We start from the raw sequence: 15,866 nt of genomic DNA on the forward strand, positions 1-15,866 counted from the left end.
TTTTCAGATCAGCGGCATCCTCTTTAGACATACAAAGCAGTTATTTCTCATTCCCTGTACCATGAAGTATGTCAGAATACATCGGCATACATTTTTCCGAGAGGGTTATAGTATTCTTCACATTGTCAAGGAGTCCATGTCCAAAAATACTGAAGAAACATTAATGATCCAAACATAAAAGGGGAAGCAAGGGATGTGGTCCAAGATGAGGCAAAGTGTCAGGAAGCGGAGAATCTACAAAGGGACAGGGGTGCAAGGACAGAGAGGACGTTGTGGGGCGGGTAGCTTGCCTCCTGGTTGGTGCATCACTAGAATGGATCTCACCTACAGCTTTGCTATCAGAGCTGTAAGTGATGGCATCGGCCTGGTGGCCAACCAGATGAAGGTTGACACAGTGTTTGAGGACAGACTGACAGGAAGGATCAGACTCCCAGTTAGGGGTCAGACTCTCACAAGGGTTACAGTGTCTTGGCCAAGGCCCCAGGCTGGTGAGAGCTGCCTCAGATGGTGAGGAAGCCTGCACCCTGCCCCACACAATGACCTGCAATAACCCAAGCACACACAGGGACCTTCACAGATGGCCCAGCAAATAACCTCCAGGCTCCGCACACTTGCTCTGTATGCCTAAGTCCATGTCAGTGCAAATCTTAAAACTCAAGAGTTCAAATATGAGCCTACAACAGACTCAAGTTTGAAGGAATATCAATTTCATCATTCTCCAAACACAGATAACTTCCGTAACAAGATTGCTGATATGGAGTATGACCTTACTTCTATTGTTGTTGCTGTTCAATCGATGAGTCGTATCCTACTCTTTGGGATCCCATGAATTGCAGCATGCCAGGCTTCCCTGTCCATCACTATCTCCCTGATTTCGCTCAAACTCTTGTCCATTGAGTCAGTGATGCCATCCAACCATCTCATCCTCTGTCACCCCCTTCTCCTGCCCTCAATCTTTCCCAGCATCAGGGTTTTTTCCAGTGAGTTGGTTCTTTGCATCATGTGGCCAAAGAGCTTCAGCTTCAGGATCAGCCCTTCCAGTGAATATCCAGGGTTGATTTCTTTGAGGATTGACTGGTTTGATCTCCTTGCTGTGCAAGGGACTCTCAAGAGTCTTCTCCAGCACTGCAATTCAAAAGCATCAATTCTTTGGCATTCAGCCTTCCTCATGGTCCAACTCTCACATCCGTACATGACTTCGATGGATTACCTCAATCACACAGTCACGATCAAACGTTGGGTTCTACGAAAGGTATTACATCCTTCCCCTGAGTGTCTCTTACAGTTCATTTTCTCCTCTTGTCTTCACCTTTAGAAAGCATTTGCCTGTGCAGATGAAGACGACGGCCAGGAAGCAAATGACTGCTTGCTGATCTATGATAATGAAGGAATCGAGGCCCCCAGTTCTCCCGTCGGCTCTCTGGGTTGTTGCAGTTTTATTGCTGATGATTTTGACGAGAGCTTCTTGGACTCCCTCGGCCCCAAATTTAAAAAGCTGGCCGAGATAAGCCTCGGGATGGATGACGAAACCAAAAACTCTCAGTCGCCTACCAAAGACAGCAGTTCTAGGGTTGACGCCTGTGACCAACATGTACAAGTCCAGCAGTCAGAGTCTGTCAGGCACCAGACTTTGTCAGGCAGCCAGGGGGCGTCTGCACTGTCTGCTTCCAGCTCTGTCCTCCAGCCCGCCGTTTCCATCACTGACCCTTTGCAGCATGATAGCTATCTGGTAACGGAGACTTACTCGGCTTCTTCTGGTTCCCTTGTGCAACCTCCTGCTGCCGTTTTTGATCCACTTCTCACGCAAAATGTGATAGTGACAGAAAGAGTGATTTGTCCGATTCCTAGTATTACTAGCAACCTACATGGTCCTACAGAGCTACGAGGATCAGGCAGTAAAATCTTTACAGAAGATCCTTGTTCCCGTCTGATATAAGCAGAGTGAACTGGAATTACATACTGGCCAAATACGGATACTTGAACCAAATTATTCAAAATAGCACAGCAAATCTCACAGTATTGGTCTGATTTGGCACTTATTTGCTACTCTTTCATAAACTGGTCATGATTACAGTCTAAATTGTCTAGTTTATATCCCCACACTGGATGTGTGGTCACTCTTACTTCTCAAATTCAAGTCCTAGTAGATCTTAAATGTTTTCTGAAATATCTTAAGATCATATTCAGTGGGAAATTTTCCTAATAATTTTTAGGAAAAAATGCAGTGTGTTTTAGTGGATTAAGGACTTGGAGTCAAGACCCCCAGTTCTTGAATTTTTCACCTTTGCTTACATCATTAGTAATGATGTAAGAATCATAAAGTCTTCGCTAAAGCATTTTGAGCTGCTTGGGGAAAAGAAAATAACTGCATTTGAACTTCTTCCATCTTCTTGGTGTTGGGAGACCCTAGGGACATCTTTTGCTCAAGCTAAGGGTATTGGTTTACACATTAAACTTGCTGCATCTGTATTCCTCATACTCTCACAATAAGACAGTTTTTAAATAGAAGTATCATAGGAAATTTAGGAAAGTTCAGTATGGTGTAAATATTTTTGTTTTTTAAATCACCTTGAAAGGATCTACCTAAAGAAAATATTTTACATTAAGCCCCTCTCTATACTTCTCAATAACAGCAATCCTGTGTTAATAGTCTTTGAAAATTACTCTTTATTTTTTAAATGTTAGTAGGTAGATGTAACTTACATATGACATGTAGTGATATTTATCATGTTAACAATGTCTACAGACTTCCTAGGAATACAAAATATGGCTTTTCTCACAAGCAAAAGAGGCCTCTGACTAGAGTAACACATAGTAAAATTTGTGAATGTGTATTATATGCCGTGTTTCAGGTCAAAAAGGGATATAGAAAGAGATTATGAGTAACTTAATTTTATTAAGCCTCACTCCTTTTAAATGAAGCTGCTACCACAATTTAATCCTTGAGTATAACCATGTTAGGTTAGTGACGGCTTAGAATATGTCATTTCATGTGTGTTACCCTGATGACAATGTAGTTCTTCAAGTCATTTCTAATCATTCAAGGTCCTCATCCTTTAGCCCATAGAGAGCACCCTACCTCTTATTAATTAACATTATTGTCTTAGCTGAGTCTTTATAAGGTCATTATTTGGCTCTATTATCTCTAATTGTATATAAAATACTCTTTTCTGGTTTTTGCCATATTCAAATCTATATTTGTTTTCAGATGAAAGGCAAAGTATAAAGTGTTTATGTTTTAACCCAGAAGGGTGCAGTCCTGAGGATTCCTGGTGGGGAGGAGACCCCCTAAAATATCCTTACATCTAGCATTCTTCCCTCTCCCTGGTGTCATGACTACCAGAAAGCCCAAGAAGCACAGGCAATCACTTCTTCCAAGACAAGGTTGCTGTAGCAACAAGGTCTGCAGGGTGCCACCTTGAGGTGAGAGGAACTAGACCCTTTGGAGCAGCCTTGCAAGTCCTGAGGAAGTCGCCTTGCTGTTACCTCCGGGACCTATTCTCAACAGAAGCTTGCTCTGGGGTCTAGAACCCACAGAGCTGACCTGTGACTCTGTTTATGCATGAGAATTAAACTAATAATCAGAACAACCCTTGTTCCAAGTTCAGAAGTGTTTTCAGGATCCTCAAGGTATTCTAATATTTCCTCTTAAAATCCGAATCATGAAATGGGGATTTTGCTGCACTGCCAAACTACAGAGAAAACTATGCCACAGTAGTAAAGTCAAATAAGGGGGAAAGTGAAATCAGGGGCGTTTTGAAACAAAAGTAGATCACTCTTATCTAAGAGGACCTATAATTTTAATCTGCCATGTAAAATTAAATTCAAAGCAAAAATGTATCTGTATTTTTTCACTAAAAATAAAAAATGTTTTAAGCAGAAAAACTCTTTAAAAACTATCTTTTTACTTGATGTATTATAAATTGTAAACAGTATATATTAAAACTTATAGAGTGGTAACATTGTTATAATAAAACTGTTTGGCAACAAATTTATGAGTACTTCCTTAACCATTTAGCAAAAACTGAACTATTCTCTGCAGTTAATAACTATTAAGAAATATGATGTAAGAAAGTGATTGCATGTGTATTTTTATCAGTATTTTTCCTTTTTTTTTTTTTAAAGCTGACACTTTTTCTGAATCCTCCCCAACAGGAAGTACATGGGGACTTGGGATCTCTTCTTCAGGTGGAAATAGATGTTGGATGAGGTCAGGGCAGATTTTTATTAACTGGATGATTTAACTCATTTATGATCTATTGGGTAATTTGGAATGGTCTCTCAGGCAAAAATGTTGACACCCTATGAAGACTTAAGAGAGAAAAGGTGGAGAAGGAGAAGGTAAGGTTTCTAGCCTAACATGATGACAAAAATGTACCATGACTTTGGTGACAGCCATTAGCCCCTGCAGTGAGTCCATCTGCCAGTAAATGTCTGAGGTGGCTCAATGGCAAAGAATCTGCCTGCCAAGTAGGAGACACAGGTTTGATCCCCAGGTTAGGAAGATCCCCTGGAAAAGGAAATGGCAATCCACTCCAGTATGCTCACCTGGAAAATCCCATGGACAGAGGAGCCTGGCGGGCTGCAGTCCACGGGGTCACAAAAGAGTCAGAAACAACTTAGTAACTGAACAACAACAACAAATGTCTGTAATTTTTATGTCTTCCTTTAAAGGGATACCACAAATCAAGTCCCTTCAGAGCCTCACATCTTGGTTTCGCTGACCCTCCTCATTCTTAAATACAGACAGTTCAACTTGGACCTGGGGTAAGGTGAGCAGAAACTGGATTCGAGTGAATGTTGAGTGAAGAAAAGTGGATGGCTTAACTCAGATGTCCTAGATCAACCCCAGGAAAACGAAAACCACGCAGGTAAATTCCAAAAATATCACCAGTTCCTCTTATTCATAGGAAGATGAAGGAATAAAAACAGCAAGATTAGTTTCTCTTATCTAATTTTCAAAAGTCAAGTATGGTGTAAATGAATACAATCAACTGACTAGCTTCGATGTAACTGGTGATTAAGAAACAACTAGCAATTAAGTAAAAGTTAAGGATCTTTCCTTCCTGTTATTGGCAATCCAGTATTTTCTCAACTCCTTTACTGAGTCTATAAGAGTAATTGTGAATCAGAGATCACATGATTTAGCACTTGCTCAACAACATAGTCTTGAGATCTTTTTTTTACATAAGGGGGATATTTGATGAGAAAAGAAGGTAATCATTTAAATTCCAGGTGCCAGAAACAACATCTTCCACAAAGAATACTGAGATTCCTTCTGCTTTGCCTGATCCAGAGTTCACCATGATCCCCTCCAAGACAAGACACAGGCCATTACACAGGTTGGTGTCTTTGCTTTCTTTTTCTTTTATACATTGCCTTTTTTTTTTTTAACAAATGCAAAACAAACAAACAAAAAAATCTAAGCACAATGCAGGTATAGTTAAAACTCAACATAATGATGGTCTAAAGTGTAAAAGGATACAGTTACCAAAAAAGGAAGAGTGACACTTTTGAGGTCTACCAGACAGCCAAGAGCGTTTTATTCTAGTTTATCTCTTATGGTAACTTTGAGATTACAGCCACAAAAACAGAAACTCAGAGAATCAAAGTAACTTCCTTAAGATCATAGAATAAGTGACACAAATGTAAAAGTTGATCTATATCATTCAGCAATATTAATACTTATTAGTTTGTCAGAATAATCTGTTTATTTTCAGATCTAAGACTTTAAGTAGAATATGAAAAATTGGAAAGAAAACAATAAAAATTATAAAATAAAAAGATCATAAATCCAAATATAATTATAAAGATTAAAGAAGCAGTACAATGTTAGCATATATATATTATGACTGAAAGATACAGGTAGAGAAATAAAAAGGTAGGCACAGATGAAAGAATGCACGTACTTGATTTGCCACTATTTTGACGCCTATGTGAGTTTATTTTTCAGGTCACAGTAAGCAACTTTCCTCCACATTTAACAACAGAAACAAGCTACCTGGAGGTCATGGAACCTCTTTCCCAATAAACTCCTTAAAAATTACTTTGATAACACATTTTAACAGAAGAGGTAATTTGACATGCATCTAGATATAAAAATAATTTTATACATTAAACTTATTTGATATTTATGTATATTGCAAAATTATTATAATAAGTCTAGTTAATATCCTTCACCGTACAAAAAAATCTTTTTTCTGTGATAAGGACTTTTAAGGTTTACTCTTAGCAACTTTTAAATATGCAGTTCAATACTGCTAACTATATGACCCTGCTGTACCTTACATCCCCAGGAGTTATTTATTTTATAGCTAGAAGTTTGTACCTTTTGATTCCACCCATTTTGCCCATCTCCCAACCACTTCACCTCTAGCAATCACCAGTCTGTTCTCTGTATCTGTGAACTTGGTTTTTGTTTTGTTTTTTTAAAATAATAACTTTAAACGAGTCCTTCCACCTCAGTGTTTCCATGATTTGTGGGAAACAACACATTTTAAACAACTACAGCAAATATTTACTACTTAAAGCCAATTCTACTTATACCTTTATTCCCATGAAGGATATGGGACCACCTTATTTTTTATTTTATGCCTCAGAATATCCCTGATGTTTTCTGTGGGCTGAATTTGTCACTATTAAGTTAGCAAACAATAAATTTTGTATAAAAACAGAGCATCGAATTATGATAAAAGCAAAATATTGATACTGAATAAGTATGTCCTCATTTCTGTAAAAGGTAGAGGAAATATTTATATTCTTTCATAATCAAAAGAGGATTGCAAAGAACTTTCTTAATTATAAAGCAGTACAGAATCAGGTAATCCTGGATTTATGTAAATGGCATAATGATATGGTTTCTGCTCCTGCAAGGAGGCATTGTTACTAAACCAAAATTGGGTATTTAAACACAAAATGTGAGATTAAGTTAGTCATGCCTTTCATGTCCTACTCACTAGTACTGACTGTTATGGTCCTAACTCCCAGGAGAAACATACACACACACACACACACACACACACACACACACACACACGCACGCACCACAAGCACATGTATTTGCCACCAGTAACCATGTAGCTTGGTATAGCTGAAGCGGTGTCTTTTCATTCTTAGACCCATGGACCAAATACTAATGCTTAGTGGTGCTGCAGACACGAAGTTTCTCCATACAAGGAATCTGCTCTCTAGATGCATAGTTAAAAAGAAAAGAATTACCTAGATTTTCCACTTAAATTTCTTCCAGTAAGACACAATGAAGAGGCCTTGTTTGACCAAACTTTTATCTTTTTTTACCTAATCTTAATTATACTTATCCAGGGCGGACACCCACAACTTTTGATTAGTAAAAACATGTGTAATAGGAAATGAAGATATTAGTCAATGGGTACAAAGTTTCGGCTGTACCAGATGAATAAGTTCTACAGACTAATGTGTAGCATAAAGCTTATACGTAACAACTCTGTACTGTATACTTAAAATTTTATTAAAGAGGGTAAGTCTTATGTTAACTGTTCTTGTCACATGCACAAAGTAACAGTAAAAAAGAGTGTAGAAGGAAACTTTTGAAGGTGACACATAAGTTTATGGTATAGACTATGATAATGGTTTCATGGGTTTATCCTTATCTCAAACTCATCAAGTGGTATATATTAATTATGTACAACTTTTTGTATGTCAAAAAATTTTAATATATAATAAACCCTTAGTCCAACATCATTTGACAATATTTTTCCGTATCTTCCCTTTCCTGTCAGTTGTTATAAACTGCTTTGGATTCTTCCTCAGAAGATATTTATGGCTGCTAGTGGTTGAAGTCTAAGCTGATTTTCTAACCAGCCACTCTTTCTGTACACACTTTTGTGGGCCCTCTTTGTGTTGGTCTTTGAATATTCTTTCAAATTGCAAACTAACAACAAAGGCATATGCTGTCAGGATGACATAAGGCCTTCTATTCTAGGGATCAAAGACTCTCCCAGGGCTTCCAGAACAAGCCAATGCACGCTATTACCACTTTGCCAACCTTGGTTAGGGAAGGATGTCTCCACTGAAAGAACAAGTCGGGAGATGTGGAATATTTTGTTAGGAAACTATGAGTTGTCAAGCAAAGAAAGTCTGCTAGTGGTGAGAAATCAAAACTTATTAGGAAGTTATAAGTTAAAACTTATTATAAGCTTTGTTATAACTAACAAAAGATCAACTTAAAACGTTTTTGCTTTGTTTTCAATTGTGTGTTTAAGTTAATGGTTAAGAGTTCAGGTTTTTGAGATAAACTACTTGAGTTTAAATCCCAGCTTCATCACTTACTAGTTGTGTGTCTTTGGCAAGTTACTTCAACTTTTCACAGATCTCTGGAGTACTCTTATGGAAACAGTAACAGTCCCTACTTCATGACGTTTCTGTCAAGAAGTAGTAAGAATGTACTTAGGTCCAGTGGCTAAGACTCCACATTCCCAATGCAGGGGGCCTGGGTTCGATCACTAGTCAGGGAAATAGATCCCCTGTACCACACATACACACACACACACACACACACAAAAAAAAAAAAAAAAACAGAACATCCTTAGGGCATATTAATAGAAGTACTCATGAAGATCTGACATAAAAGAATTTTTTTTCAATCTTCAAAATGAACTAAACTTAGAAAGTTATGAGGGTGACATCCAAAGCCACTGAAACCATACAAACTCAAAACTTCTAGATTATCTGACCCAAAAATCCTGTTTTACAGATGCTCAAACAGGCTGAAAAGTAATCTGTTGATCAAAGGTAGTTAGGAACTAACTAAGCCAATTCTCTTCTTGTGACTCCAAATTGTGAGTGCACTATTTCTTTTTCACTAATCTTTCACCTTAACCACAGAGCCTGTCCTGTCTACCCTATATGGCACTAGAAATTCCTCTGAATACACAAGCAAGTAGAGGTGAATTCATTCCTATCAAATTGTGATCTTGTAGCCAAACTGATGAGAATCACAAGATCACTGGAATTTTTCAGCCGGGCTTCCTTAGAAAAGGACAGAATGGAGGCCTTTTTTTCCTGTTAAGAGTTCTATGTCATTTCCACCAAATAGAACAGGGCAGCCAGGTAGCTTTAGGTGGAAAAAAAAGTAGTTATACTTGAAAATCAGCATAAAAAGAATGCTGCTACTGACCCAACCTCCAGTAGGAGACATGTTAGAATAGTAATTACTGTATGAAGAAAATTACCTCACTTTACAATTTTACAGGATTTATGGTGCCAGGTGAAAAGGAATTTTATTTACAAAAGCCAGTTGACTCGACATAAAATAGAAGGAAGTTAAACTGTCTTTACCTTTGCATATTGTATTACCTTATTTCCAGAATATAATATGGGAGATAGTGAAGGACAGGGAAGCCTAGCATGCTGCAGTTCATGGGGTCACAAAGAGTCGGATACAACAATAAAGGTTTTCATAATTACTTCCTATTTCCTTTAAAATGTGATCATAACTAGTTAATAAAGTTTTTAATTGTTTGATAAATTAATTCACGGCAAAGTATAAATCACAGAAAATGCTTTGTTCTCCTCCTTGAAGTATGTATCTTAAATACTTAAATATCTGCTGACTTAGAAAACAAAATAAAATTTCATTATCATTAGGTCATAGGTCAGGAGGTGGAGTGTTTCCTGCAGGGACATTTACCTGCCAAATCACATATGTGGGCCTCTACCTGTACATTAGGACCACCCAGGGCAAATCCAAGATTCAGGTTTCATATTCTGACCAACTGACCTAACACATCCTCTCTAGAAATAAAACTAAGTAAAATGTTCCTTAGAAATCTCATCATCTTTTTAGTCCTGAAAGCCTTAAAATAAAAATCTTCCTCTGTTTTTTATGTGTGTGTGTGTGGTTTTAGGTGGCTTATTCACACTTCTAAAGGGAAAATCGCAGGTATAAAGAACAGTAAATCAAACTCTATGGACTTGAGATTTTAATTACTGAAATTTCAAGGTCCAAACAATGGAAACTCACAATGGCACTTTATGAATCATAAAACAACTCTCCATGTGAGTTCTCACACTATTTTACTTTGTTCAACTCTTAAGTTTTCCCTGTAGTACTGTTCTGCCTGACTTGTTGTTATAAATTTACTGATTACTTCAATGTTCTAATCCTAAAGTTAAGAAAGAAGAACAAGGATACACTCTCTTCTTTTGTACTCACAGAAGAATTAGTCACAAGAAGTCTTTATTGGCTGACTTATCTTTATTGTAGCTGATTGTGCATGAAATGGGCGTGACTCTCTCTCCAAAGGTAAGACTCATTCAGATACTGTTTCAGTAGAAATTAAGAGAAGTTCACCTAAAATAATATGTTACCATAAATTAGCAGACAATTGTCTTGTAAAACAAGATGTCCAAGGGCATACAGTAATGTTCATAATAAATATTATGTTTTAACAAAAAAATCTTTAACCACAAATGTTTTCAGACAAGCTGGTAAGGGTTACTGTGGTCATTTAAAATATCAGGAGCAGATTCTTTCCTATTGTCTTTTTTGTAACTAAGTTTTGCTTACCTGGTTTGGTAATGTTTGAACACATTTCTATCTAATAAAATCTCTAAATGGGAGCTAGAGAAGGTGATAAAACTCAAACTAAGTGAAAGTGTTAGTCGCTGAGTCACATCTAACTCCCTGCAACCCCATGGACGGTAGCCCAGGGTCCTCGGTCCATGGAATTCTCCAGGCAAGAATACTGGAGTGGATAGCCATTCCCTTCTCCAGGGGATCTTCCCAACCCAGGATTCGAACCTGGATCTCCTGCATTGCAGGCAGATTCTTTACTGTCTGAGCCACCAAGGAAGTCTGAAACTCAAACTAGGTCCACTGCAAAAACAAACCAAAAAAAAAAAAAAAGTTACAGTTCAGGCAAAACAGCTTTAAAAACACTTCTAAAATGCTCAGGCACCAGGGACATGATAGCTGAATGACTGTTTCCACTTTCCAATTCCCTGGGCACATATAGATGTGAGTGAGTTAATTAAGTTGTTATTTATATTGAGACTTTTGATTATTTTTGTTATAAAGTTATTCCGTAAAAACAATTTGCATTCATAATATCAAATCTGGGATTCGAGAATAACAATATCCAATGGCACCCCACTCCAGTACTCTTGCTTGGAAAATCGCATGGTTTGAGGAGTCTGGAAGGCTGCAGTCCATGGGGTCGCTGAGATTCGGACACGACTGAGCAACATCATTTTCACTTTTCACTTTCATGCATTGGAGAAGGAAATGGCAACCCACTCCAGTGTTCTTGCCTGGAGAATCCCAGGGACGGAGAGCCTGGTGGGCTGCCGTCCATGGGGTCGCACAGAGTCGGACACGACTGAAGTGACTTAGCAGCAGCAGCAGCAACTTTTGCTCAGCAGAGCCAGTGATTCTCAATATTTCTTCTGTGTAATTTGGGCCAAATGACCTTCACAAGGTCATACCCTCCCTTGGACAAGTTCACCCTCGGGCACCGTTTGCCTCCCCCACTGGAATCAAGCCTCCTTTTCCACCCAAGGGGATGTCAAAAATGCAAGTAAATAACATCATTACTAAACTTTAAATGTTCTCTAATCATTTTATAACAAGTAAATCAATCACAGATTTCAGAACTTGATACTTAATAAGTCACTGCATGGTACAATAATTTTTAGAAGCACCAACAAGGTTAGTTCGGAAAGTAAATCAAAATGAGTTAATTTCTTTGAATCCTTGCTTTCTCCTTAACATGGAAATTGTTTATTTTTGAAATTCTGCTTCTCTCTGCTAAAGTATTTATAATCATCCATTGGACTGCTTTGAAAAGAACTTCAAAGCCAGTATTTTACATCCACCTTTTCCAAAGCCATTGTATCACTTCTTTCTCACTTTTTCTTGATATGCAAGAATGTTACCTGTTCAAATGACTGAGGTAACTGCTGAGAAACCAGTATTCTTTTCTGTCTTCAGAGGGGGTTGTTTTGGTGGGTCTTCCTCCTGAGGCTCATTAGTCACATTTGGGTCAACATGTCTGACACTCTCAGTAAACACTCCTGTACTGCCCATAAGCCCTACAGTTCGCATCTCACAGGCGATGGGCACCACTTCAGTGCTGCTATTAGCAACCAAACTCTCCACCCTTATTCCCCAGCCACTTCCCTTATCTTTCCAAGAATTCTTATAAACAAACCCTAAGGTAAAATCAAAGCTAGAGATTTATTCTGAGATGTTTTTCAGAAAACGTAGGTGGGGAGATAAAACCAACATTCCCAAGTGCCAGGCTCTGGGAATGAATGCTAGCTTTGTTCATCTCCAGAGGGAAAAGGGGTTTTCCATGTGCTTTATGGTTTTGCACTTTGTCCCTCCTGTAAAGAAGGGAGTCTCGAAGAAGGGGAAGAACACGGAAACACTCTCCACTGGCCTCTGAACTCCTCCAACTTGACATGGTTCAAGAAGCCCTAGCAGGCTTGTCTGGGATAAATTTGTGTGGTGGGGGGAGGTTGTCCACAGAATTGGAGACCTTCCAGTACACTCCCACCTCAGTTTGGTGAGATTTACATCCTTCCAGGAATATTAGTCTCTTTTCTTTTCGTTTTACATGTACACACTCTCTCTCACACACACACCCTTTCCTCCCAAATAACCTTGAAAATATACTTGCTATTCTTTCGTTCACACATTGAACTAGTATAAACTGTTGCTGCTGCTGCTGCTGCTAAGTCGCTTCAGTCGTGTCCAACTCTGTGCGACCCCATAGACGGCAGCCCATCAGGCTCTGCCATCCCTGGGATTCTCCAGGCAAGAACGCTGGAGTGGGTTGCCATTTCCTTCTCCAGTGCATGAAGGTGAAAAGTGAAAGTGAAGTCGCTCAGTCATGTCCAACTCTTCCCGACCCCATGGACTGTAGCCTACCAGCCTCCTCCGTCCATGGGACTTTCCAAGCAAGAGTTCTGGAGTGGGGTGCCAAACTGAAGACTTACAATTGATCAAGCACTGTTTAGGTGATCTGCGTTTTGTGTGTGTTAGTCACTCAGTCATGTCTGACCTTCAACCTCATGGACTGTAGCCCACCAGGCTCCTAGGTCTATGGAATTCTCCAGGCAAGAATACCTGAGTGGGTGGCCATTCCCTTCTCCAGGGCATCTTCCCCACCCAGCAATCAAACCCAGGTCTCTTGCATTGCAGGCAGATTCTTTACCATCTGAGCCACCAGAATCTATCCATCTGAGCCACCAGAATCTATCAGTTCAGTTCAGTCGCTCAGTCGTGTCCGACTCTTTGCAACACCATGGACTGCAGCATACCAGGCCTCCCTGTCCATCACCAACTCCCCGAGTCTACTCAAAAATCATGTCCACTGAGTCAGTGGTGCCATCCAACCATCTCATCTATTTGGCTGTGCTGGGTCTTAGTTGCAGCATGTCGGCTCTGTTTCCCGACCAGGGATCGAACCCAGGCCTCCTGCACTGGGAGTAACGAGTCTCAGCCACTGGACCACCAGGGAAGTACCCACCAGAATCCACAGCAGTTCACAGGTAAAGACCTCAGCCTTAAGGAAGTTTACATGCTAATGAATGGTGACAGATAATAAATAAGTAAATGTACAGCCTTTTAAGTTGCAATGTGCCAAGAAGAAAAATGAAGTAAGAAAGGTCAGTGGGGGGATTTGGGGGTGGGAGTTATTATAATTTTTATATGGGTAGCCGAAGATGTCACTGAGAAACTAATATTTGAGGAGAAGTGAAGAGCGAGGGAATAACCCTTGTATGTGGCTGGAACCGAACCTTCTCGAGAAAAGGAACAGAGAGGACAAGGGCTCTCAGGTAGGGCTTGCCTGGTATATTTGTGGTGTCAGGCTATGATGTAAATGATTGATAAGGATTAGCACACCACCCTCCCAGGAATATGCACGTCAAGGGAGCCTTCAGCTAAGGGATTTCAGATCTTAGTGGGAGGGTGAGGCATTCTAATGGGCCATCAAGACATTGCCGAGGTTTTCTAGGCAATCCCTATTTTGAACACACCTCAATTGAGGACTATTATAGTCTCATCACCTTGTAAAACTAGTGCATGATGTATTTCGAAAAAAATCTCTCATGATGTCAGTTCAGCACTCTACTTAGACCCCAAAACAGACAACTTTGTTTTCTCTGCTGAGTCAAGTCTTCATTTTGCCCCTGTTGTGTCTCCCTCTGATTCTCTGGTCCACAAACACTGCTGACAATTTCCTGAAGTCATCTGGTTCGGGACTTTGCATGCAAGGAGTCAGTCCTCATCTACTGACTCACAGGAGGAGCCTGCGGGGAACAGCTCAGCTCCAGCCCGTGACTCACCACATGCGGCTCTCTATCTCTCGGGCAGGGTGTTGGCTTCCGTGGCTGTGCTCCCAGGGCTGACTGTTGCTGCAGCACAGAGCGGTGACTGTTCACCAAGGACGTGCTGGTTTCTCTACAGTAGACCATGGGCTTGCAGTCTGCTGGGCTTTGATTATTACTCTGCAAGTCCCAGCTCAGAAAGGCAGCAACGCTTTTTCCCACCCTGTTATTAAGAGATCATCCCTCACCTGCAAGTCACCCAGCTCTCCCCTCTCACTGCCTAAGGTTCTTGGTCCAGCTAAGCCATGACAATTTCAACACCCAGACACCTAATGTCTGTGATGTCACTCCTACTTTGGCTTCTGTGGAAAAGGACCATACTCCTTTTCTAGGATTAAGGGGGTGGACAATCCCTTGCCATTTCTCTACCCGCAGCTAACACACTCTCTTCTTAACCTGTCCCTGAACTCCTTCAGCTCTGCTCTGTCCACACCCCTCCTGCCACACTCAACCCTGGAGACACCACATCCTGACACTTACACCTCTGTCAGGCCACTCTGAAACTCTGACTCACACCCACCATTTGCCATTTCTCTCCTGCTCCTGGACTGTAGCATCCTTGGAGGAAATGCACAAACATCCACCAACACACCTGTACATATGTTTGCATGCCTGTATGCATGTGTGTAACTCCCCCACACACAATCCCAGACCGATTTCTGGCCAGATCCACTATTAATACATCCGGAGTGGATATATTCAAATACCTTCCCCTACAATACTCCTTTTTCACTTGTAATTAGTCCCTTCTATGTGGGCTTGGCTCAACAACTCTTTATTGATCATCTTATATGTGCTGGATACAGAAGTCTGGGCCGACTATGAATATGATATAGCCTCTGCTCTTAAAGAAGTAACCATCTTGGGAAAGAAGAGGCATCACAGCAGCAGACATGAATGAATTAACCATACATCACAGTGATGCTGCGATGCACATTCTGTGAATCATCTTGAACAGAGCCACAGAGAATGAAAGTACAGTAATTGCAGAGAATACAACAAGAAGAATTGAGAATGATTCTCGGGTTCCTGGCTTGAGTGGTCAAGTTGACCGAGCATAGGAGGAAGTAGCAAGCTTGAGCTGGAGAGGTATAGCGGGATGGGGATATCTTTTTTATCAGTATGCTGTTTGTCAGTATTCTGTTAGCACCTCCCTGGTGGCTCTGCTGGTAAAGAATCCACTTGCAATGGGGGAGACCTGGGTTCGATCCCTGGGTTGGGAAGCTCCCCTGGAGAAGGGCATGGCAACCCACTCTGATATTCTTGCCTGGAGAATTCCATGGACTGTATAGTCCATGGGGTCGCAGGGGTCGAATAGTCCATGGGGTCGCAAAGAGTTAGACATGAATGAGTGACTTACAAAGTTATGATGATAGCTTGAGATCCTTATGAGATATCCAAAGGGTAATGTCCCATGTTTGAAGCTCAGGAGAGAAAGCTGTGAAGGATTTGCACAATGCAAGTGGCTACAGAGTCATGCTGGGTACCAAGTA

At 40.3% G+C, this 15,866-nt stretch overlaps 1 protein-coding gene across 2 annotated transcripts in view; it reads left to right on the forward strand.

Moving 5' to 3' along the window:
• Positions 1–5,622, forward strand: part of DSG3 (desmoglein 3) — a 35,086-nt gene extending 29,464 nt beyond the window's left edge. For both annotated transcript variants that reach the window (XM_040264797.1, XM_040264796.1), the window contains exons 16-17: positions 1,316–4,871; positions 5,236–5,622. In XM_040264797.1, the coding sequence (XP_040120731.1) occupies positions 1,316–1,936 (621 nt within the window). In that variant the 3' untranslated portion in view covers positions 1,937–4,871; positions 5,236–5,622. The remainder of the gene's footprint in view (positions 1–1,315; positions 4,872–5,235) is intronic.
• The last annotated feature ends 10,244 nt before the right edge of the window (positions 5,623–15,866 follow it).

Source organism: Oryx dammah, unplaced genomic scaffold (genome assembly GCF_014754425.2).
Source record: "Oryx dammah isolate SB20612 unplaced genomic scaffold, SCBI_Odam_1.1 HiC_scaffold_22, whole genome shotgun sequence".
NCBI classification, from domain to species: Eukaryota; Metazoa; Chordata; class Mammalia; order Artiodactyla; family Bovidae; genus Oryx; species Oryx dammah.